This window comes from Prosopis cineraria, unplaced genomic scaffold (genome assembly GCF_029017545.1).
Source record: "Prosopis cineraria cultivar Desert tree isolate PC_DT_omini unplaced genomic scaffold, ASM2901754v1 PC8, whole genome shotgun sequence".
Classification (NCBI taxonomy): domain Eukaryota; kingdom Viridiplantae; phylum Streptophyta; class Magnoliopsida; order Fabales; family Fabaceae; genus Prosopis; species Prosopis cineraria.
In genome coordinates, this window is record NW_026555339.1 from 7,621,260 (window position 1) to 7,646,337 (window position 25,078).

The 25,078-nt window shown below is 30.1% G+C and overlaps 3 protein-coding genes across 4 annotated transcripts; 1 reads left to right on the forward strand and 2 right to left on the reverse strand.

Moving 5' to 3' along the window:
• Nucleotides 1–5,450: 5,450 nt before the first annotated feature.
• On the reverse strand, nucleotides 5,451–6,758 carry LOC129318710 (protein S40-6-like). Its single transcript, XM_054963627.1, has 2 exons — nucleotides 6,475–6,758; nucleotides 5,451–6,349 (listed from the first exon to the last, which is right to left on the reverse strand). Exon 2 carries the CDS (start codon nucleotides 6,337–6,339, stop codon nucleotides 5,614–5,616), a length of 726 nt encoding a protein of 241 aa, XP_054819602.1. The 5' UTR covers nucleotides 6,340–6,349; nucleotides 6,475–6,758; the 3' UTR covers nucleotides 5,451–5,613.
• An 11,312-nt stretch (nucleotides 6,759–18,070) lies between these two features.
• On the forward strand, nucleotides 18,071–19,791 carry LOC129318562 (protein DOWNY MILDEW RESISTANCE 6-like). Of its 2 annotated transcripts, none has more exons than XM_054963405.1 (4): nucleotides 18,071–18,488; nucleotides 18,597–18,850; nucleotides 18,933–19,266; nucleotides 19,383–19,791. In XM_054963405.1, the coding sequence occupies exons 1-4, from the start codon at nucleotides 18,285–18,287 to the stop codon at nucleotides 19,623–19,625; spliced, it is 1,035 nt and encodes a 344-aa protein (XP_054819380.1). In that variant the 5' UTR covers nucleotides 18,071–18,284; the 3' UTR covers nucleotides 19,626–19,791. The 2 variants fall into 2 exon arrangements, with proteins under 2 accessions (XP_054819380.1, XP_054819381.1); XM_054963406.1 differs by having other exon boundaries at nucleotides 18,076–18,488; nucleotides 18,948–19,266.
• Nucleotides 19,792–20,615: 824 nt separating this feature from the next.
• LOC129317219 (uncharacterized) lies at nucleotides 20,616–24,437 on the reverse strand. The gene is made up of 6 exons (XM_054961587.1): nucleotides 24,358–24,437; nucleotides 23,426–23,433; nucleotides 22,587–22,847; nucleotides 22,052–22,503; nucleotides 21,478–21,826; nucleotides 20,616–21,364 (listed from the first exon to the last, which is right to left on the reverse strand). Exons 1-6 carry the CDS (start codon nucleotides 24,435–24,437, stop codon nucleotides 20,616–20,618), a joined length of 1,899 nt encoding a protein of 632 aa, XP_054817562.1.
• Nucleotides 24,438–25,078: the final 641 nt, after the last annotated feature.

Genomic DNA, 25,078 nt, shown 5'->3' on the forward strand with positions numbered 1-25,078 from the left:
TAATTCATTAACATAACAGTGGTATTCTTTTTTTTAAAAAATACTATTTATTTATTCGGGGCAAAAATCTAAAGTCACTAATATTTGTCCACTGAGTATTTAACTAAATTCAGACAATGTGATTAAAGTGTAAAATGACATTGAAGTGAGCTTTCATTTGCTGGTAAAACTTCATTATGATCATCTCAAAATACAAAATGCATTAAAATATAAAAAAATTCTCACATTTAAATATTAAAAGACAGATTATAAATATATAAGTTTAGAAAATATCTAACCAAATAGTTTAAGCTATTTTAATAGAGTATACTATCTTTAAACATACTTAATATAATAAATCTAATATGATATTCGAGCCATTTAATTGAGGATAAAAAAACAAAAAGAGAGAGAGAGAGAAGGAGATTAAAAAAGAGAAAGAAGGAGAAATTTAATAAACCTGTAATATTTAAAACTTCAAAAAATTACAAACCTAGGCAAGAAGAAGAACATGAAAAAAATAGTAAAAAAAATATTAAAATATAAAAAAATTTTCACATTTAAAAATTAAAAAATAAATTATAATATATATATATATATTTATAAAGTATCTAACTAAATAATTTAAGTTATTTTGATGAAGTAAATATTTAATATAAAAAAATTAATAAAAGAGGTCACGTCTTTGTGATGTAAACATGTGGAGAAATGACTTTTTAAAAACTCAGGGTGTCAAAGTATTCATTTCTATAAAATTGAAATGACTTTGTGCTTTTTCTTTATGTTAAAAGGTAGAAATAATTTTCTTAATTAATTCATTACTACTTGAATTTTACTTCCCAGTTTCACATAATCAATTTAATTTCTTTTTCAATATAAGCAAACTTATGCACACAAAAATATTGATTTTCAGTTTGAGTCATTGTTATAACACTAGCATGAATGTAAAATATATAAATATAACAAGTAATTATCATTTACATGGTATTTAAAAATGTCATATCACTCAACTAAAACTGTATGCAATACATAAAAATATAGCCCCTTTCTTTTATTATTGAACAAGGTATAACTAATGGTTACAATGAACATGCATGGGGCCCATGATAAGCTATGCCGTTGAAATTCTTAAAATAGTAAATAATAGGGAAATTCCATGAATTTTACTAAAAGTTATCTCAATATTTTGTGTCTAAAATATCCATAAATTTCTCTCAAAATTTAAAAAAAAAATTACACTTCAGTCAAATTTTACTGTTTGTAGATTAAAATATAATTCATTCAAAACTTACATTTTTTGGCTTCATTTAAAACAAAAAAAAAATAGATATGGGATATTTTGGTTAAAATTTTAAAATTGAATTTTTCTTGACATGGAATTTTAAAAATTGAATCGTATATATCTTAGGCTTAAAAGTGAATGTCCTTTGACTGTTCCATTAATATAGACTTTGGGAAAACATTTTAAAATAATTCATGACTTTTAACTCAAGAAAATATCTAAGTTATTCAGATGGACTATTATATCCGAATATATTTTATTCTATAAAATTAAAAAACATCTAAGATTAATTATATATTAACATAAATAAAATATTTATGTTTAGATGATAAACATCAAGTGTATTATATTGATAGTATGATGCCATTGATTAATTGGGTAATAATAGCACTTAACCTACAATTTTGATTTTATTTGACACAAAGTCTTGCCTTAAAATGAAATAGGTTAAAAAGAAAAAAAGAAATAAGTGAAGCAAGTGACAAGGGATTGATCAGTTTAATAACCGATTTAATTTTTAATGATTTGATTTATATTTTTTTAATACAGGAAAAAAAAAGAGAAGAGTGACTTAAATTAAAGATTAACGAATAATTTACAAAGAAATTAAAATAATTTTTTTAAAAAAATAGGAATGACATTATCCAATGAATTTCTTTGACTATTTCTAAAGAGGAAGTACATAAATGAAATTTGAAACTGTATATATTTAAAAGCATTAAGAATATTCCACCAACAAAAGAAAACATTTACACAGGGGTTAAAAACTTGACAAATACACAATTTGTAGTGGGGAAAACAGTATTTAAATTATTTATAAGATGCTGATTGTTTTTATTTTTATGTACAATATAAATATAATATAATACGGTGATCTGGGTGGTTATAATGACTAATGACTAATTATTAATGATTAATCCTCACATCTCATACACTGTTTCCTTTGACCAGAAACTAGTAAGTGGCAAACCTGTTTATTACAAAGTTAATTATAATAATATCAAATCAGTTACTATTGTAGTTTTTTTTTCATACTTTATGCACAACATTTTTTTTATTTGCCAAACATCGAAATGTTTGTAGACATAACTCGAATCTATGATGTCAGCACACAAGAATAAAGATCATTGGCATACTTTATGCAAAACACTGACCCGTATTCTAGTTATTATAATTTATATAAAACACAAATTAAATAACAAATCACATCAGATGAGTTGTTTTTTTTTTTATATTGCAAAATGTATGAATCTACCTATTTAATTAAAATATTAACACTTATGTTTCATTTTTTTACTCGCTTGTTAGAAATTGAAAATTTTCTAGATATTTTTTTTATAATTTGTATTCTATTCTGAAAAATTTAAATAAATTTTATTTATTCTTTTTGTTCAAAACTTGTGTGCATGTATCATAAAAGATGCTATAAATTCAGGGCCTATTTATTTAAGATTTTTTTTTTGACCAGGGCTATTTATTTAAGATTAAAAAATAAATAATTTTTAGGTAGTTTAAAAATTTTACAAAAAGACTTGTAAAGATTTTATAAAAAGTAGATATTACTTTATATTTGATTACAATAATAAAAAAGTAATTATTAGTTAGTTATTTTTAAATTTTATAATATTTTTTATTTTTATTTTATCGAAATAATTTATTATTACGTTATTTTAAAATTTTATGATATCTTTACATATCCCACTTCTTTAAAACATAATCTCTTATCTATTATATTAGATCATTTTCAAACTATTTAAAGTAATTTTTTAAAATAATCAGGAATCTATTTTTTAATTCTAATTATTTTTAAAGGTAACTTATTTTTTTTAAAAAAAATAAGCTAAAATATACGACCATTAAACATGCTTAAGAAAGTGGAAGGCATTTTACTCAAAGATATATAAAAAAATTAGGAAAAGTAAAGTAAACATGTCCATGTTGAAGCTTCGAGGAAATTATATATCTTTTTTTGCTGCAGCAAAATAAAAAACTGAAAGAGACCGCTAATTCTTTTTCCCCACTCCCACTTCTAAGTTCTAATATATAATGATAAAACAAAGTGTATTTTTTTTTCTCTGAGTTTTTTCCATGAATAATTCAAGACAATAAAGTTGGTCGCAAGTCTCTTTCAATTTCCCCCATTAACGTTCAATAATTTGCTGGTAAAAAAAAAAAGGTTCAATAATTTAGGCCCTCCTTGTAGGTGTCTAGTTGGATTATATATAGCTAGGTTAATGTTGGGAAATTGAATAAAAATTAAACTTGATCCTTGCAATATTTATTACATATGTCTTATATCTTGTACATATAGTAAAATACAAAATTGTTTCACTATTCCTGAAACAGGAGAATGAACCGTAATAGTGGGGCCTATTTTTTTCAAATGCAATTTTTTTTTTTCAAATTTAAATTTGCTATAACTTCTATAATAATGAAGGACTTGATATTTTTTTATTCATGATAATTAATTACTAATTGGCCTTCATTAACTTTGTTTTTAATTTTCTGCTCTCAATTTTTTGTTAATGAGTCTTGTGGTGAGATGTGTATGTGTGTGAGAGAGAGAGAGAGAGAGAGAGGAGAGAGAGAGGGAGAAGGATTTATAAGGATAATGACCGTCTAAAAAAATAGTTGTACGATATGGTGAAAATATTGAACTCCACAATGAAGAGTGTGTTAATATACTATTAAAATAAGCCAGTTAGAGGATTATATGATTATGATATTACTGATATTAAGTGTATAGTTGTTGAAAAGTACTTTTATTGATTTATTGAAAATTTTAATAAATACATTAAAAATAACATTTATTTCCTATAAATGACGCCAAAAGAACTCATCTTTAATTCTGTTATATGAAATTAAAATAATACTTCATCTTTTTTAAAAATATAAGACATTTTTAACCTACTCTCATCTCTCAATAAAATAGTTACTTACTTTTAAATTAACCTTATCTTCTCATATTTATCTTATTAAATATCCTATAATAAATATAAAGTCATTATTAATAGGGTATTTTTTTAAAAAATGTAATAATTACATCTCAAAAAAATAAAAATATTTTATACTTTTGAACAGCCAACTTTTTAAAAAATGCTTTATATTTTTATTAAAAAAATTTAATTAAATTTCTATTATAAAAATCTAACAACACATCTTGGTCCCTGCATCGCAGGGCTAAATCTAGTTTTTGGACATCACATAATATTTATTATATTTAATCAATTACAATTATTACGTAACACAATAGCTATATATTTTTTGACGAGAAAAATGATAACTATATACTATATCTTTGTTGTTTTTGTACACAGATATAAAAGATTCTCTCCTCCGACAAATTATCTATCTATTCCATTTTATTTGTTTTATTTCATTTTATATTGTCATATCGTGGACAAAGCGTGGCAATATAGCAACATCAATAATTTGATTAATTTCCGGACCTGTTGAACCACGTTGCTCATTCTATTAATCTCCAGAATTTTTTTTTTGTGGGTCCCCAACATACACGTATAGAATGGAGATAGAAAACTTGGGGTCTCAAAAAGCAATTAGAAAGAAAGATTGTGCTTAGCTTTGCCAAAAGTGAAAATCACTCACATATGCCCATAAGTAATATAAATATAAAAAGTCCTATAAAATTACAAATTTATTTTAAAGTGTCATGTCTTTAGCTGAAGCTTTCATTTATAACTAGATAATTGTTAATCGTTGTCACTTAGCAATCAACTTAACAACTCTACTTAACACCAAACAATTATTCAATAATGTTGACAATTTCAATATAACGAACAGTGGATCTCAACATAAGATATATAGGACTTTATAGTACTTTTGTTATTTCATGAAACTTTTCCTTATTTATGTTATAGGACTTAAGAGTAATTTTCACTTATAAAAACCATTATTACTGCTAATCAGAACATTAGCTAGTGGGAACATAACCTATAATCTAATTAATTAACTTCACCCCACCTAAACATTTCGATTCCACACATGAGCCCATCCAATGAAAAATTATTGCCACACTTTTGGCTCTTATTATTCAATCACGCATCAAAAGTACCAAAAGAAAGAGAGACAAATATTAAAACCAAGTTAAAGGGCAAAAAAAGAGAGAGAGAGAGAGAGAGAGAGAATTTTATTTGTCAAACACAGACTTGACAAATATCAGAACCACAAATAATTTGAATGCTTATTATTTTCACTAACACAGCCATGAACACAGAAATGTCCATGAATTGCTAAAGCAGCAAACACTGAAACTACACACTGAAACCACAAACTATACATCACACAATTTCTTCTTCAAGACTCTCCAATTAATAATTAATAATATATTCAATTCAAAGTGATTCAAGAAAACCAGTCTTTGTAAGAACAGCATTCCTCACTTTGCTCAGATCCCTACCTTTGAGAGTCCTTCCAACTCCTTCAAACACAGAGAATGAAGAAATCTGAGTCCTTGCAAGCCTCCTTGCAATAAACTCATGTGGTGGTAACTTCACATCATACTCATCATCTTCATCTTCATCATCTTCTTCTTCATTAAAGTTTCCACCATACTTGATTACTTCTTCACTGTCACCACCATCTTCATCAGCATCCTCAAAATCATAATCTTGAAGCCTTGAATCCCTCTTGTTGAGGGTCTTGTTCTGATTCTTCTTCTTGTTGTTGTTCTTATCGATGTTATAGATCTTGGACCAGTCTGGGATGTTCACTGGTGCTGATTGCTGAAGAACCTTGCCTTCAATGGTGGAATTATAAGTGCTGGTATGAATATTCTTGCTACTGTTAGATTTTGGGATCATTCTTGATGCGGAAGGGAGTGGCCTGGGAACAGAAAGAGGAAGAGAAGGAGGAGATGGTGAAGGTGAAGGTGAAGAAGAAGAAGAAAGAGACTGTTCGGTTTTGAAAATTCCGGAACTCTGGTTTTTATTATTGTTCTTGTTATTATACTGTGGTTTTTCATTCACAACGTCCCAAACTTCTTCTTCTTCAAACTCTCCATCTCTCAAGGATCTCCAAATCCCACTGTGCTGCCTCTGAAGCTCATGTTTCTGCTCCATCAATGGCTTCCTTCAAAAACCAGATCACAAAAACGCACAAGAAATTCACAGATTCAATCAGGAATTGAGAGAAAGAGAAGGGGAAAACTCAGAGATGGGTCAAAAAAGGAGTTAAGAAAACCCCAAGAATCTAACCTTCTTGTTGTTGATTCAGAAGCAGAAATTTGCAGAAACGAGGGATGATTGTGGCTTAGATTTGATCTTCTGTGAAGGGAAGAAAACGCAGAGAGAGAAGAGTCCGGAGTGGGAAAGAGTGATACAGAAACAGACCTGAAGTTTCTGCTTAGAGATCCCCTGAATGGTTGGTCCCCATGTGTTTGTTTCCCAAAAAATGAAGAAAGAAAATGTGCAGTAAAGTTGATTTAGTTTTACTGACTTTATTTGACTAAGTATGTATGGGGATCTTCTTCAGAAACGAACCCCACATTTGCTTTGAGAGAGACGCAGAGAGAGATCCATGACTCAATTTAAAGCCAGATTCCATTGATGAAAAAATAATAAATTCAATTAATTCTCAATTAATGTGGGGTTACTTTTAATAAAACCTAATATTAATATATTTACATATTTATTGCAGGAGTGCATGTATCTTAGATTTGCGCGTTTATACATGTTTAATTATTTTAGTCTAATTCATTTTTTTAGGGTAGAAAATTTTGGATCCGGAGAATAGAAGTTAAAGAAAACAAGAAGAAGAAGAAAATGTAATAAAATAAATTTAGATTTTTTTTTCTGTGTTGTGAAAGTAAATATGGAAATAAATGTAATAGAAGTAACAAAAATGCTCTATACTCATATTTAGATTCATTGAGTGACTTAACTCCACTTATTTAGTAAGTATATCAACCATAATTGAATTTTAGTACTTAAAAATTATTAAAATATTTTTTAAAAAAATTTAAAACAATCATCACAAGAAATTTCTCATTCCCTTCAAAAATTTAAATTTTGGTACTTTTTAAATATTTTATGGCAAAATCTTTGAACGTTAAAGGTTATTCTCATGTCATATAAAGTATTTATTGAGTAAGTAAACTTGAAATGCTCACCAAATTTAAATCTTACTAGTACGTCTTGATTTATAAAACATTTTTAATAAAATTTCATATATAAATAAAGTTTATTAAATACAACATATCATTTTAATTTTTCTATAAATTTTTAAAAGTACATTTCATTAATAAGAAAGAGTGAGGTAAATTTATTTGAGAAATAAAACAATGAAGGATAATATTAAAATAATTATTATTAATAAAATATTTTTTATTAAAATATTTTATATTTTAAAATGCCAAATCACTTTAAGAAATGTTTTATAAAATGGATGGAGTACTATTTTATATTTATATAATTAAGATTTTGTCGAGATTAAAAGTTTTCTCTTATTCCATTATTTATACATTTTAAAAATACCTTGAAATTTGTCGGAAAAGGTTAGCGTGCACAAGTGTGCCTGAGTGTGTGATAAGGAAATAAATGTTTTTGGGTCATGAATTAATTATCAATATTAATGCTATAATAATTATAAATTTGTAATAATCCGTATCATTATTTAGGGATCGAAAGAGAGTTATTTTATTTTACTTCTTACTTAAGGTTACTCATCTTGGTTTATTAAAAAATTTGAATGTACAATACGATCTTTTCTTTAGGCATTTCTATAAATAAATTGTAAAGTTTCTGAATCACAAAATAAAGGCACATTTTTTTTAACCTTTGTGAATTTTGAATGCACTTCTCTTCTTCATTTATATCTTTTGTCAGAGCCACTTGCATAAATATATAAAAGATGTTTATAATATTATAAAAGACGATAATGGATGGCTAATAAATAAAGATTGGTTAGCGTCAAAGAAAGCAGACAAAGTGTCCGAGTTTTCAACTAAAGAGTGCAAGTTTTGTTTGTACGTACATTTTATATTAATGGACACCCACACTGACATCTTTTACCTTTTTTTTAATAAAAAAATAACTAGATGGTACGTATGGGCTTTGCATAAAAATCAGCCCAACCTTTGAGTTCAAGCTTATTATTGTATTTTCCTAGCATTATTTGTAAGATAAAAAGAATAATATTTTAATTTTATTTATAAATTATATTATTGAATTTATCATAACTTTTTTTATCCTTCAATAAATTTTTGTGAAAGAAATTATACTTTCTTGTCTCAATTTATATTTTTTTTGTGTTAAAATTACATGCACCGAAGAAATTCATTAAATTAAGTTTATTATCTTAATTTTTTTCTACTTTTAAAAATACTCTTTATTAATCGGAAAGGGGTGAAAAAATATACTCTTTTTTGTCTTTATTATAAGGCGCTGGGATTAAATCATGATAGCCAACTCATTAAATATATTTTAAAATAAAAAATTTAATTTTACCCCTATTAAAAGTAGAAAGTTAGAGATGCATAATATGCTATGAGTCATAAAATTAAATTTGTATCAGAGGTAAAATTGAACAACAGTAATAAATAACCCAATAAATACCTTGTATTAATAAGGAAAAAAAATTCATATATAAAGTGCCTGTAATATGAACCAAAGGAAATATTTAAGGAGTGAAATAATGAGGGGGTAATATTGAGATAATTATTGATAATAAAACATTATTTTTTAAAAATAATTTATATTTTGAGATACCAAATCACCTTCACAAATGTCTTATAAAATAGGACAAAGGATGTATGTTATTAAAATATGTATATTTAATATGAACAAAGTTAAAAATTTATTAAATTTTTAAACATAATAAAAAAAAAGATAATTATTGATTTCTGAAGGTAGGGAGTATATTATTAAGATATAACATATTATCTCGTATTCAATATTACCATTTATTAGATTTAAATATTATGACATTCAAATGAGGGTTATTCTTTGTATACAGTATTTCTACTTATAAATGGCTTAAAAATTATCTGTTTTGGCTTCAACCATTCTTTGGTACCATTATTTGTTCTTTCTGCTCTCAACATTTCCTTTTCAATTTTGTTCAGTTTGTTTATACAGTAATAAAAGAACTTATTACGTGGAGATAGCCACCACTACCGAATAAAATAAATAGTAAATAATTTAAAAAAATTAAAAAATATTGAACGAACTCGCACTTGCTCAGAAAGAAAGAAGATAACCACACGGAAAATTCTCTCTCCGGCGACGATATGATGACTGTCCAAAGTCCAAGCAGAAATATACTTATTTATGTATTTGGACACTCTGAATAAAATAATTCTTACATACGTGGATTAATTGATTACGCTTACAGTTAATATATATTTTATTGTGAGATGGTTTTACTTTGAAGACGAGCATGCTCTGTCAATGTTTAATTTGTTTATAGTAAATTTAAACTATATAAATCTAACATTTTCATTCTAATTATGATACTATCTCTCTTTGTTTTTGAAAACGATGGCAAATTTGTATTTTTATGATATTTTAACTTCAACCGAAACTTCATTTTCATCATTTAATTTTAAAAAATATTTTCTAGTAGTTTCATTAATAAACAATATTGTCAGTGAACTTTTTGACAAAATATTTTTAAATATTTAACATATTACATTTAATTTTTAAAAATAGCAATTGTTGACACAAAACCATCATTTGAAATTAATAGTATTAGGATTAGAACACTAAAAAATATTTTATAAAATTAAAAGATTAAATTGAAATCTTATTTAAAGTTAGAGAATTAAAAATATATTTTTATCCAAAAAGAATGTGAACTAAAATCTATAACAATTATAATCAAGTAGGATTTTAACATTTGATGAAAATATCACTAACACGCAAAATTACATCAGATATAGCGTAGTAACTTGTAGTGGGTTGAACATCAAACGAACTGAGATGCAAAAGTTTTGCTTTCTTGATTATCTATGCGCGCTAGCAAATGTTATCTGAAGGCCCCAAATAAATAACCTCAAATTCATACTTGGCACTTCTTCAATTACTGCTTTGTGCATATTGAAATTTGCAGTATCCGTTAAAGTGTTGAATGAGTGAGAATCAGCAATGAGATATTGAGATGATAATTGTAACACCCTAATCATACTAACAAAAAACGTAATCAAATATCATGATAATAAAGAAAATTTAAACTCCTCAAAAAACATAATTACAATGGTATAAAAGCTTAAAATCAGTTCTAAAATTTATTTATTTTTCTTAAAGGTAATCATGGTAAAAAAGAGTTAAACTTATTTTTAAGAATTACCATAGTTATAAAATATTTATCTAATAAAGAGATATTTAAAAATTAATCTTAGTAGAAAAAGATTAAACTAGTAATAAAAAGGCTAGCAAAGTCATAAAAATTTGACTGTACAATTTAAAACCATAAACATTATCCTATCATGATAGAAAAGAGTCTACCATGATCAATAAAAAAGTTTTAAAAAAATTTAATTTCACAAGGTTTAGGCTTTTTAAAGCTCGCAAACATGAGTGTAATATTTAATTACAAATATTTAAATATTTATTTTAATAAAAAGTTTTGATACCAAACTTGTATGATAAAATATTTACTCTAGAAAATCAGTTATGCAATTTCTATAGCTTCATATCTCAACTAACAATATTCTTATCCATTATACATAAATAATAAACAATTTATTAAAGCAAACCCAAATGACAAACATGTCTTATACTGACAAATGATTATTCTGTAAATAAAATTAGACTTAAGGCTTATTCAAGGTAAGTCCCAAACTTACAAACACTTCTCCATGGATCCTCTAAGTTTACCTAAAATACTAAAGAAAACAAATGAGCTTTAATGCCTCAATAATATAAAATTTAACCATATAAACACAAACTATAACCACACAAATATACAACAGATATACCAATAAGTTTATGAGAATTATTCAGTCATGGGCATCATTAATAATCACTTGATGCAACATATTAATATGCAATACTAGTAATCTCCCTTATTACTTTGTTCAACTTTATATCGCTAACCAAAACCATGGGTTTAACTATGATTTGGCCCACACACTTGATTGATCAAAGTTTCTCTATTACTTGAGATGTACCTAGCTAAATGTACAGAGCTCAAGCTCATACCATGGATTTCCTTTTTAAAGAATCCAATAAGAAGGTCTCACTGTCCCACATTCCACCTTAGCAAATCTAGTTAGGTAAGTATTATGAACTAAAGCTCTCAAACAACTAATCATGTGCACAAAGTGGAGGCAAATCATGGCATCATTGAATTACAGATACATCAACATTATTTCCTTATCAACCTATCCCCAATGCATATCACATATGCATAATTTACATTACATACATGCATGCTTAAAAATTAAAATATCTCAATCGATGAACTCAAATTACAAGTATGCTTAAAAGAATTAAATTACTCTTAACTAATATAAATTTTTAACAATTAAAAATTATCAATAGACATTCACGAGCATACTTGAAAAGAAAAAATACCAACAATAATGTATATAGTTAAGTTATAAGTATGCTTGACATGATTTAATTAACTTATAAATTTTCAACAAATAAATTTATAGTTATACACGTTCTTTATCACACATAGAGTTTGTATATATATGAAAAATCCTTTAACTATCTATATGTTCTTAACTAAAAAAAAAACTATTCTAAAATTACTCTAAGGTTTTCCAAAAGCTACAACATAGAGCCCAAATTTATCTTTTAACTCCATATCCCTATATATAAACTATTTTTCCGTATTCATGACTCTAATGGTTTAAAAATATTGATTTTAAGTCTCCATTTATCTTAAGTCTTTATGCTAAGAGATCTCAAGTCTTGTAAATAATTTATATATAAAACTAAATCAAAAAATTTCAATTATGTCACTCTCTAATTTTTTTACCACCAAGATTCTCAAAACTAAGGGGATAAACAGATAAAATAAAAATTTTAAAGGGAAAATGACAATAAAGTCTTAAAGGACTAATTTTATTTAAGATAAATCCTAAGATATTTTGAAAGATCAGTTAAGTCCCATGCTGTTTTTCACAAATTAGACTTACGAAGGAAATGATGAAAATGCCCCTATAATTAAATATAACATGTACACTCATCAGTTCCAACATTTTCCTTTTGATTTGTCTCTTTCCCGCCATTAATGAAATCTGCATGTAAGTGGTGGGGCTGCATATTGAAGAATACCATTCCTAAAACAGAGTTGTGCTTAGAAGAGGTGGAGTTGCCTTAATTACTTATTCAAGGAAGCTCAAGGAGTTGTGCTGGTGCATTTAGATAGGTGTGTCTTCTTTTTTTTCAAATCCCTGCATCTAAACAAAAAAGTTTACTCTATTAAGGTCTGATTTCTTGCAAAATGGCTCTCATCAGGGAAAAGATGGAACGGTTTATTGCAACTGAACATGAAAGATTTTTTTATTTCACATTTCTAAAGATTTGGCATGAAGATTCGACATTTTGCAACTGAAAGTGTAAGAATTTATCATCGAGTGTCCATATCTTAAGATGAAATGCTGTCACTGTTTCACTAATGTAAAAATCACTTATATCAAAAGTAACTTATTTATAAGTAATATATTATTACATTTTATTTTGTTTTTTATAGGTTGATATTATTAGGCATAATGAAAAGTAATTGTTTCAAGGAAATTTTTTGTTATTTTCATTTTGGTGGAGATATTGTAAAAGATATGCATGGGACAATGCATTATGATGGGGAGAGTTATAATGGAAGAATGATTAGAGAATGAATGTCTCTTGAAGGATTTGTTATATTGATTTCATCATGCTTGAATTGTGATTTAAATGGAATAGAGTTGAAATACACAGTAAAGTTTGATTGTAATGCTCTTTTAGACTTTAAAGATGATAAAGGGATAAATCAATTAATGAAATTGAATGATAATTTTGCTCATGTGTACATCATTGGAAAGATACAGCAAAGTATAGTGGCAAGAAGAGATTCAATTGAAGGGTAAGTTTTTTTAATAGTTACATGATTAATATTATGCTAATATAAATGTGAATGGTAGTAATAAACATGATTTGAATGGAAATGTAGAGCAGGATGTTTAGCTGGAATTCATATGCTACACTAGATCTTGAAGTTCTACTATGTGCGATACAAAGTATCCCAAAACCAATGCCTAAGCTAAATGCAACAAAGTGGAAGGATTTGCTAGTAGGACCGGGCAGATTTTTACGAGTACTGATGATTATAGACAAGTAATCTACAAGTATAATATTGTACTATGCATGTTATCTTCGTAGCTCATAGGAAAAAATATACAATGGCACCATGCATCATGTTGAGACCCATGAGATGTCAAAGCTAAATGCATTGACAATATCTAAGCTCATAAACCAAACCTTTTTGCTACCTCCTAGAACATCTCGATCAGCTGGCAGACCTCATAGTGTGAGGATTAAGTTTCAATATCAGCAAAAAAAAGGTTTATCATTGTTCTCATTGTCATGAAGCAGGTCGTACACAGAAGAGGTGTAAAAATCCAAATCCAAGTTGATGTTATCGTAAATGGGTTACCACATGAACTTGAATTTAGGTGATATACATATATGGATAGTTTTAGATCAATCTAGATTTAGTTAACATATATAGGTTTTTGTACATATATATTGATAGTATTAGGGGATTTTTTTGGTACATAGCAACCCCTCTTTTATAAATCTAAGTTCATGCTTTTGTGTATGTGGACAACTGATATGTGCAGATGCATTAGATGAATTAATACATGTAGCTTATATGTACAGTTCATATATTCTATAATCACTAAAAGTGTGTTGTCTTAAAATTTCGAACAGAGGTTACAAATTATTTGTAAGGCAGTTGCAAAATTTGGTATGTCAATTGCAAATTATTGGAGTCATGTTCTAAAATAATTTGGTAGTTTTACAAGTTTAAGAATTCAAAAGTTATTCTACCCAAAATTTTGAGAATGAGTTGCAAATTATTCGTAAGAAAGTTACAAAATTTAGTATGTTAGTTGCAAATTACTGGAGTCATATCTTAAAATAATTTGATAGTTTTGCAAATTTAAGAATTTAAAAGTTTTTCCACCTAAAATTTTGAGAATGAGTTACAAATTATTCATAAGGAAGTTGCAAAATTTAGTATGTTAGTTGCAAATTACTGGAGCCATGTCCTAAAATAATTTGATAGTTTTACAAGTTCAAGAATTCAAAAGTTATTCCACTCAAAATTTTAAAAAAGAGTTGCAAATTATTCGTAACAAAGTTGTAAAATTTGGTATGTCAATTGCAAATTATTGAAGCGTTATCCTAAAATAATTTGATAGCTTTATAAGTTTAAGAATTCAAAAGTTATTCCACCTAAAATTTTGAGAAAGAGTTACAAATTATTTGTAATGAATTTACAAAATTTAGTATGTAAGTTGCAAATTACTAGAGCCATGTCCTAAAATAATTTAGTAGCTTTGCAAGTTCAAGAATTCAAATATTCTTTCACCCAAAATATTTGTATGTGGACAACTGATATGTGCAGATGCATTAGATGAATTAATACATGTAGCTTATATGTACAGTTCATATATTCTATAATCACTAAAAGTGTGTTGTCTTAAAATTTCGAACAGAGGTTACAAATTATTTGTAAGGCAGTTGCAAAATTTGGTATGTCAATTGCAAATTATTGGAGTCATGTTCTAAAATAATTTGGTAGTTTTACAAGTTTAAGAATTCAAAAGTTATTCTACCCAAAATTTTGAGAATGAGTTGCAAATTATTCGTAAGAAAGTTACAAAATTTAGTATGTTAGTTGCAAATTACTGGAGTCATATCTTAAAATAATTTGATAGTTTTGCAAATTTAAGAATTTAAAAGTTTTTCCACCTAAAATTTTGAGAATGAGTTACAAATTATTCATAAGGAAGTTGCAAAATTTAGTATGTTAGTTGCAAATTACTGGAGCCATGTCCTAAAATAATTTGATAGTTTTACAAGTTCAAGAATTCAAAAGTTATTCCACTCAAAATTTTAAAAAAGAGTTGCAAATTATTCGTAACAAAGTTGTAAAATTTGGTATGTCAATTGCAAATTATTGAAGCGTTATCCTAAAATAATTTGATAGCTTTATAAGTTTAAGAATTCAAAAGTTATTCCACCTAAAATTTTGAGAAAGAGTTACAAATTATTTGTAATGAATTTACAAAATTTAGTATGTAAGTTGCAAATTACTAGAGCCATGTCCTAAAATAATTTAGTAGCTTTGCAAGTTCAAGAATTCAAATATTCTTTCACCCAAAATTTTAAGAAGGAGTTGCAAATTATTTGTAAGAAAGTTGTAAAATCTGGTGTTTCAATTGCAAATTACTGGAGCATTGTCCTACAATAATAACTTTAAGAATTTAATAGTTCTTCCACCCAAAATTTTGACAAGCAGTGGCAAATTTGTCTCAAAATAGTTGCAAAACTGGGTACCTAAGTTTCTTGACAACTTGCTTGATTAGGTATAATGTATACTTGAACATTACAAATACGTTTCAACATTAGAAGTTGATAATAAAATTGTAAAAACAAATTACAGAGTTACAAAGTTGCAAACTTGATTAATTGGGTACAATGTATAACTTCGAACTTAAAATTCATTTAAGCATATCCTCACTTGTACAAACTACATAGTCCTCCTTCAGCTAAGACACTTAAGGAAACAAATTGAAAAAGAAGCAATTTCTGTATAATCGAAATGGTGAATGTTGATGAGAATCAGACACTTCAGCTAGGCAAATGCATCACACCCATCAAAGATTAATGACCTAAGCAACTGATCACTCAGAGTAGAGAAGAGATGTCAAACAGGACTAGAATAGAGATGATAGACAGCTTTACTGGACAGCTTAGGGAAGAGACGACAGAGAGCTTTACTCGCTTGCAATGAGACAGGGAAGAGACGACGAACAGGGCGAAGAGTAGAGAAGGAACAACCTCAAATTTTCAACAGCCAAATAAGGGTATTTCGGTAATTTCTCATTATATTAAAATGTTACTCAAGGATCTAGAGACTTAACTGACCTTTCAGAATGTTTTGAGATTTATTTTGAATAAAATTAATCCTTTAAAACTTAATTGTTATTTTCTCAATTTTAAAATGCTAACATGATCGAAGTCTCAAACCATCCTAGAAGTATCTAATTATAATATCTAAGTGCTAAATTTTTCACCCTCAGCAAAATCTCCCCCTCACCTACCTACAGGCCACGCGCGTAAAATTTGTGAACGCTACAGTGTGTGTTGTTTGGTGCATTTGGGTACGCTGAATTTAATGCCCACAACGCAATCCTTTTTTTTTTTAACCTATATATATATATATATATATATATATATATTCCAATTAGGCAATTACTCCCCTTTCTCCTCATCTTATAAATAAATGCATATATTCATCATTTTTATTTATATATACTTAAGGTTGAAATTAAATCTTTAAAATTTATCTTATTTTGGGGTAACTTTTGTTTTTTTTAAAAATTATATTATTTATTTCTTAATTTATGATCCTCAATACATGTTTAATAATTTTCTACGCCTCAAAACTTTTTCTTCTGTCTCCAAATTGCCTTTATTTAATTTAATATTACCTAGTGATTAAAATCTAAGATGTTACAACAATCATGATACATTTTATCAAAACAGTTTTGCCCCCTTTGATAATAATACAGCATTGAGCAGCCAAAAATAGATGAATTACGGTGAACTTACATATCCATGAAGGTGAAATTATTGGAACAGAGGGAAAGAAAGAGATTGAGGGGGTTAGAATCGTCATTTTCAATTGCGCCGTTACTCTATCCATTATCCCAGCTATGAAGGGAGAAAGAAAAAATTAGCAGAGCAATGCAAAGGGAGAAAGTAATTAATGAAATTTGAGATAAATGAAAGAAATGAGGGGAGAATACTTTGACCGAGAGAGAGATGAGAGTGACGATTTGCATTCTTCCAAATCACTCCCAATACTCTCCAGGTTTTTCTTTCTTTTACACTTTGTTAAGAACTAAGGCTGTATTAAAAACTTTCAGCCTAGTCCAACTTAATTCAATTCAAGATAATCCTGTCATGTCCGGTCCATATAAATATTGATCATTTAAGATTAAAAAGATTAGATTATTTCTTCAGGTTGAACTAGATAAAAGATTGGACATCCAGACCACTTAGTCTAATCCAATTTTATTAATTTATTTAATATAATTATAATTAATTTATTTTTTATAGATGCTTCAAATGTAATTAACATTAAGAAAATGAATGTATACATAAAAATTTATTAAGTTTATTTTTAAATTATTATTGTAATGTAGTGTTGTTGAATGTTGTTTTTATTAAAATTATAAATTTAAATTATTTATACTTTAATTAAAATATTTTTTTATTGTTAAAAATTATTATAAATTTATTATAATTATAAATATTTTTATTATTTTAATTAAGCTTATTAGATCGAAATGTATTATTATCTCTTATAAAAAAATAATTAAGTAAATATCAAATTAATAAAATAAATATTTCAATATAATTAAATTTAATTTTATTAATCTTTAGGTTACCACTTAACAACACAAAGTGTGGACCTAACTCAATTCTTGTGACCTTTCTCTCACCTTCCCGTCACACGCTCACACGTTATCCCAGCACTCACTCTTATTCTCTCTCACATCAGCACACGCTTCACTCTTTTTCTCTCTCTTTAGCTTTAGTTTCCTCTGTTACACACACTCAAATGAGACACGCATATTGGTAGATTAGGAATGGCGGGGACAATGATATCTAGATTTGTTTCACCGCCTTACACTATTAAATATTAATTTTTTAGATTTTTTTTTCCTTCTTCACCGCCTTTAATATGCTTGGGATGAGAGAAATGATTTGTTCAGAGAATAATAAAGGAATCTGGAGAGAACGAGCAGGTGAAGTTTCTTTGTTTTGCATCGTATGCAATGGAGAAACTTGTTTCAAACTGGTGCCGTGTGCGACCTGTGCCGGAGGATTACGTGTTTCCACCAGAAACAAGACCAGGGATCGTCCATGTGCCTATAAGTGAAAGCTTCCCAGTGATTGACCTCAACGAAGCAGAGAAAGGTGATCCAACGCTTATTATGCAGAAAATTCTCAAGGCAGCTCAAGAGTTTGGATTCTTCCAGGTTCATGCCATTAACTTCTGTTTTTTTAGGTTTCGGGTTTGGTGAAAGAATAAGATGTTTAAAAGCTTGATCAATTGTAGCAATAATGTGTGATAATTGAAAGTATAGGTGATCAATCATGGGATTCCGGAGAATCTAATGAATGAAACAATAAGTGTGTTGAAGGAGTTCTTCCAGATGCCAGCAGAGACCAAGCAGCACTTGTGGTCAGAGGGTTTTAGCATGAAGGATTGCAGGCTCATTACGAGCTCTGTAACTTATGCTACAGAGAAGGTTCATCTATGGAGGGACTGTCTCAAGCACCCATGTCATCCTTTAGAGAAGTGGCAGCATATATGGCCTCAAATCCCAGCGAGATACCAGTAATATAATGGATGCTACACTCTAAACTCTAAATGCTTTTATGTCTACTTTTTTATTTGTTTCTTTACTTATTGGCTTTAGTCTGATTTGTATCAGAGAGTGTATTGGGGTGTGTTCAGTGGAAATAAAGAAGTTGGCTTCCAGGATCTTGAAGTTTATCAGTGAAGGACTTGGGCTGGATGGTGAATACCTTGAGGGTGAATATAGCCAATCTATGATACTATCGGCTAATCATTATCCGCCATGCCCCCAGCCAGATTTGACTCTAGGATTATCCAAGCATGCTGATCCTTATATCATAACTCTTTTACTCCAAGATGACGTCTATGGACTTCAAGTGTTGAAGGATGATACTTGGCTTGGTGTCCGTCCTAATCCACATGCAATTGTGGTCAATATAGGCTCTCAGTTGCAGGTATTCATGGTACACTCTTGATTGCATAGTCCCTGACTTTTCATTCAGAGTAGAAATTAAACAACTTGTTTCATTGTTCATTTGATTGCAAATGATAATGTTGAATGAGGGTGCAGGTGATCAGTAACAATAAGCTGAAAAGTGCAGAGCACAGAGCTGTGACGAATTCAGGAGAAGCTCGAACTTCAGTTGTATTTTTCATAGGAGCTTTGGAGGAGAGTATTATAGAGCCCGCAAAAGAGCTGGTTGATGAACTCCATCCTCCAATTTACAAGCCCTTCAAGAACAAAGATTTTCTCTATAAATTCTACGCAAGTAACGGTGACTCCCAAGGCACGCTAGAAAATTTCAAGGCATGACTTCAAAGGATCAGAATATTTATGTCGTCTGTTCCTTTTTGTGTTCTGGGCTGCATTTTATTATTATTTACTTGTAACTTCCTTAGTGTTTAATTATATTCCCCTTCAATGTATTATATATGCGCGCATGAAGCAATCGAAACTAGAAGAAAAACTCCATTGTCAATTGTACTTGTTAAGAGAACACCAAATTGGCAAAAAAAAAAAAAAAAAAAAACCATCAAAACCAAACCGGACAGATTTAGTGAGTACGGCGGCACAAACAGGTCCACAACAGCTACCAACAAAACCAACTAAAATGGTGAGTTAAAGAGGGTGGTTTTGTGAGGATGTATTCCAATCATTTCTCTGCGTTGGATTAATGAGAAGGTGTGGGAAAATTCACTCTCCGGCGACAATATGATGACTGTCCAAAGCCCAGACAGAAATATACTTATTTATGTATTGGGACGCTCTGAATAAAATAATTCTTACATACGTGGATTAATTGATTACGCTTACAGTTATTGTATATTTTATTGTAAGATGGTTTTACTTTAAAGACCAGCATGCTCTGTCAATGTTACCTGAAGGCCCCAAATAATAACCTCAAATTCATACTTGGCACTTCTTCAATTACTGCTTTCTACATGTTGAAATTTGCGGTATCCTTTAAAGTGTTGAATGAGTGAGAATCAGCAATGAGATGATAATTGTAACACCCTAATCATACTAACAAAAAAACGTAATCAATTATCATGATAATAAAAAGATTTAAACCAAAAAAACATAATTTTACCATGGTACTAAAGTTTAAAATCAGTTCTGAAATTTATTTTTTTCTTAAAGGTAACTATAATAGAAAAGAGTTAATTTTTTTTTTTTACCAGAGAAAGGAAATAAATTCCAAAATAGAGTCAAAGCTCAATACATAGTAAAACGAAAAAACATGAAGTCATAAGCCAACATCAAAGGCAAAGACCAAACTAAAAGCTTAAAGAAAAGATAAAATCAGCTAATTCCTTCTCGATCTTTGGAACTCAATGGTTGCGTAAAATCCTGAGCTACACCATTTGAGTTATAAGCTAAGATATCCAAAAGAGGGAGTGAAGAGCAAAGAACCCAACCTGAAGGCTCCACTCCCTTTAGTGAAGAGACTGCTAGCCAATCAGTAGCAGAATTTCCTTCTCTTTTGACAAAGGAGAAAGAAAAAGCTGGGAACAAGCGGATAATGTCAAAGAATTCCTCAAGTGGGCTGTGGTGAGACCAATGACTATAAGAAAGATCTAAAGAGGAAAGCACACGGCACCAATCTAAACAATCTAGTTCAGAAACGGCTTTAGTGATATGGGAATCTATAGCAACTTGGACAGCTTTTCTAAGTGCAAAAAATTCTGCCATAAGGCTAGAAGAGGCAGTAACAGGTTCTTGCCAACCCTTAATAAATTTGCCCAGGTGATCACGCCATAAAATTCCTATTGCAGCCTTTTTTGAGACAGCAGAGTATGCACCATCACAATTAAATTTGAATTTACCTACAGATGGTGGTTTCCACTGTGTGGGTAGATTAGAAACAGGTGAACAAGAGTCTTTTTCTCCATGAATCTTCCAGAATTCATTCACAGAAGCATTTGTTAGGCTAATAACGTGAATAGGATTAATTTCAGAAGCCGAAAAAACCTTGGCAAACCTGGTTTTCCATATATTCCAGCATATGCAAGCAATGTAAGCCTTACCAAAACCATCTAGGGGATTGTTGTCTAACAAAAAGAAACATCCCCACCCTTCAAAGGAAGTAATCTTTTGAGGATCAATGATGATGGAAAGCAGACAGCCAAACCAAGCCTTTTTTGCCCAATCACAAAAGAGCAACAGATGGGATAGCTCAGGTCTGGAGAGCATTTACGGGCATGAAGAGCCTCCTTTGTTGCAAGGGCCCTATGAAAAGCCCTCCACATAAAGTGTTTGACTTTAGGAAAAATCTTGAGTTTCCAAATATCATTCCAGATTCCTTGGGGGAGAGGGCTTGAGGTTGTCGCATCAGGGATACTCACAGGGTGGTCTCTTGCATAGTTCAGTCTGTATCCTAGCTTTGAGGTATAATTTCCCTTCTTAGCACCATGCCAAATAGTTGTATCAGCTGAGATATTACGAGGAATCAAAATATTCTCGAAACAAGATGTAGTTTCAGGAGTCATTGCATGTGATACAGTAGATAAATCCTATGTACCATCAGAAATAAGATCAGACACTTTAAGATTTATATCGATGTTGACATTCTCTTGTTTGACAACTTTGAAATCAGCCATGCCAATAACATGAGGATCTTTCTACACTAGGATATTTTGCCCTGACCCAACAAGTCAGCTACTCCATGCCCAGGAAGCGTGAGATCCACGTTCAGCATGTAAAAGGAGATAGAGGGAAAATAGATAGATTTTAAGTACCTTGGCCCAAAGATGACCAGGGTTGCTTAATACCCTCCAGGCTGTTTTGGCAAGCAGCGCATCATTGAAGTTCATAAAGTCTCTAAATCCAAGGCTTCCCTCCTTCTTTGGAGCACATAGCTTGCTCCAAGATCGCCAATGAATGTTATTCTTAGTATCATTATGCCCCCAAAAGAAATTTGCCATTAGACTATCAAGTTCAGAGCAAGTACGCTTAGGGAATTTAAAACTCGTCATAAGGAAAATAGGAACCACATTAACCACTGGCTTAATCAAAACTTCTTTCCCAACAAAAGTTAGCAATTTGCTTTTCCAACCGTGTATTTTCTTCCCCACTTTATCTAGGACATGGGCTAAGGCAGCAATTTTGGATCTGCCCCACAAAATAGGCAAACCAAGATACACTCCCGGGTTGTCAACAGTACTAACTCCAAGGAAAGAATAGACTTCTTCTTTCACATGAAAGGGGTATTCACAGGGGGAAAAAAACAGAGAGAGAGAGAGAGGGAAGATTTGTCAAAGTTCACTCTTTGACCTGAAGCATTGCAATATGAATCAAGAATTTCTTTTATGGCACTACAATTACTTCGGCTAGCATTCAGAAAGAGCATGGTGTCATCAGCAAAAAGATAATGAGTAAGCATAGGGCATTCTTCAGTCAAAGAAATGCCTTGAACAACCCCATTATTTGCATGAGCACTTAGCGTGAAAGACAAAACCTTACTTGCAATTATGAAGAGGTACGGGGAGAGAGGATCTCCTTGACGTACTCTCAGGAACAATGCTGGCCACGGTTCTACAAGAGATCAAAACATTAAACATGGATCACTTAACACACTTCATGATCCATCCAACCCAAGTATTGCAAAAGCCGATTTTCTTTAAGACAGCCTCTGTCAAATCCCATCCAAGGCAGTCAAATGCTTTATTCATATCCATTTTGAATGCAAATTCATAGTTAGTACCAGATTTCTTAAGTTTGAGATAATGAAAAATCACTAAATTATAGTCATATCAAAAATTCAACTTTATTTCCTCATCAACCCATCCCCAATGTATAATGCATATGCATCATTTACATATATAAAAGCATACTTAAAAATGAAATATCTCAATTGATGAACTTAAATTACAAGTATGTTTGAAAGAACTAAACTACTCTTAAATAATATAAAATTTTCAATAATTAAAAATTATTAACCTACATTTATAAGCATACTTAAAAAGAAAAAACATCAACAGTAATGTATATAATTAAGTTACAAACATGCTTGACATGATTCAAGTAATTTATAATAGTTTAACAAATAAATTTATAGTTATACATATTCGATATCATAGAGTTTGTATATATATAAAAAAATCTTAAATTACCTGTACTCCTTTAACTCACAAATAACTACACATCAATTCAGACAATAAGAATTTTCAGTGAGAGTCTTTAGCCATAGACATGCAAAAGTATTAATATAAAATCTAAAGTTACTGAAAATTACCCTAAACGAACACTAAAGTCACCCTAAAGCTACCGCATAGACCCCAAATTTCTCTTTCAACTCTATGTCGTCATACATAAACTAGTTTCTCTACATTCAAAAGTCTAATAAATATTTTTTATGGTTGGAAAGTATTGATTTTAAGTTTCCATTTATCTTAAGTCTTTACTCCAAGAGACCTCAAGTCTTATAAATAATTTAAATATAGAGATTAAATTTTCTAAAAACTCAAGATAGACCTATATATATATATATTTTCAGAGTAACTCACTATTAGCAAAAGATCCAAAAATTCCAATTATGTCACTCTCTAAATTTTTTTACCATCAAGGTTCTAAAAACTAAGGGGATAAACAGGTAAAATAAAATTTTAAAAATACTTACATCATCTCAGTCTAAAACCATCCTGGAAGTATCTAATTATAATATCTAAGTTAGGGCTGAGCAAGTAACCCGCTACCCGCTCGACCCGCTTGTACCCGTTAAAAATGAGCGGGTAAAAACCCGCCCATTTAACAAAAAAACGGGCGGGCTGAAATTACGGGCTAGCCCGTTAATAAGATATGCGGGCGGGACGGGCTACGGGTTAGCCACCGGGCAACCCGTTCCATCCCGTAATAATTAAAAAAAATTTGCAAATTATTTTTTATTAAAATACTGGAAGAGTGAACAGTGAAACAGGACGCTGGCACACGCTGCGTTTTGCCTTCTGCGGTTTTTCAAATACCATTTCCTGCTTGCTGAAATTAAAACCCTCGGACTCGGTCCCTCTCCCTCGCAATCGCAAATCATCGCACGCAGACGGCAGACCAGGCAGCCGCAGCTTCACTCAGACAGCCAGACTCGTAAACGCAGAGCGGCAGAGGGCAATCGGGCAGACTCATAGACATAGTCGCATACCTCCACAGCTCTAATCGCGCATTCTCACAGTCGTAGAGCAAACTTGTCTTCTGGAGTGTTTCCAAGGATTCTGGGCCACGAGGCTATGGGGTAAGCTTCTGAGAATTCCTTCCGAAGGATTCTTCTTTCTCGCAGACGGCAGACCAGGCAGCTGCAGCTTCACTCAGATAGCCAAACTCGTAAACGCAGAGCGGCAGAGGGCACTCGGGCAGACTCATAGACATAGTCGCATACCTCCACAGCTCCAATCTCGCATTCTCAGTCGTAGAGGAAACTTGTCTTCTGGAGTGTTTCCAAGGATTCTGGGCCACAAGGCTGTGGGGTAAGCTTTTGAGAATTCCTTTCGAAGGATTCTTCTTTCTCACAGTCGCTACCGTGCTTTTTAGAAACATCTTCCAAGTATGATTAATCACTAATCTATATTAATTACTTGTAATTTCTTTCTTATATGATATTTGTGTATGATATAATTAATCTTGCTCAGTCGCTTAGTCACAATATCTTGCTGCCTCGCTGGCTTGCTCACTCCCTGATTCAATCTTGTGCGTGTCTTCCTGCCAAGCTAAGACCAAGTAAGTTATTAACATTATAGTGATGATTATTTGACTCAGCGACTCTGCCTTTGCTCTTA

Coding starts and splice junctions, on each gene's coding strand:
- LOC129318710 (XM_054963627.1), bottom strand. CDS start 6,339: ATGGAGCAGAAACATGAGCTTCAGAGGCAGCACAGTGGGATTTGGAGA.
- LOC129318562 (XM_054963405.1), top strand. CDS start 18,285: ATGGAGAAACTTGTTTCAAACTGGTGCCGTGTGCGACCTGTGCCGGAG. Junction 18,489..18,596: donor AAGAGTTTGGATTCTTCCAG/GTTCATGCCATT, acceptor TTGAAAGTATAG/GTGATCAATCATGGGATTCC. Junction 19,267..19,382: donor ATATAGGCTCTCAGTTGCAG/GTATTCATGGTA, acceptor ATGAGGGTGCAG/GTGATCAGTAACAATAAGCT.
- LOC129317219 (XM_054961587.1), bottom strand. CDS start 24,437: ATGTCTATGAGTCTGCCCGATTGCCCTCTGCCGCTCTGCGTTTACGAG. Junction 22,504..22,586: donor TTCATATTGCAATGCTTCAG/GTCAAAGAGTGA, acceptor TTCATGTGAAAG/AAGAAGTCTATTCTTTCCTT. Junction 21,827..22,051: donor CTGGTCATCTTTGGGCCAAG/GTACTTAAAATC, acceptor GATGGTACATAG/GATTTATCTACTGTATCACA.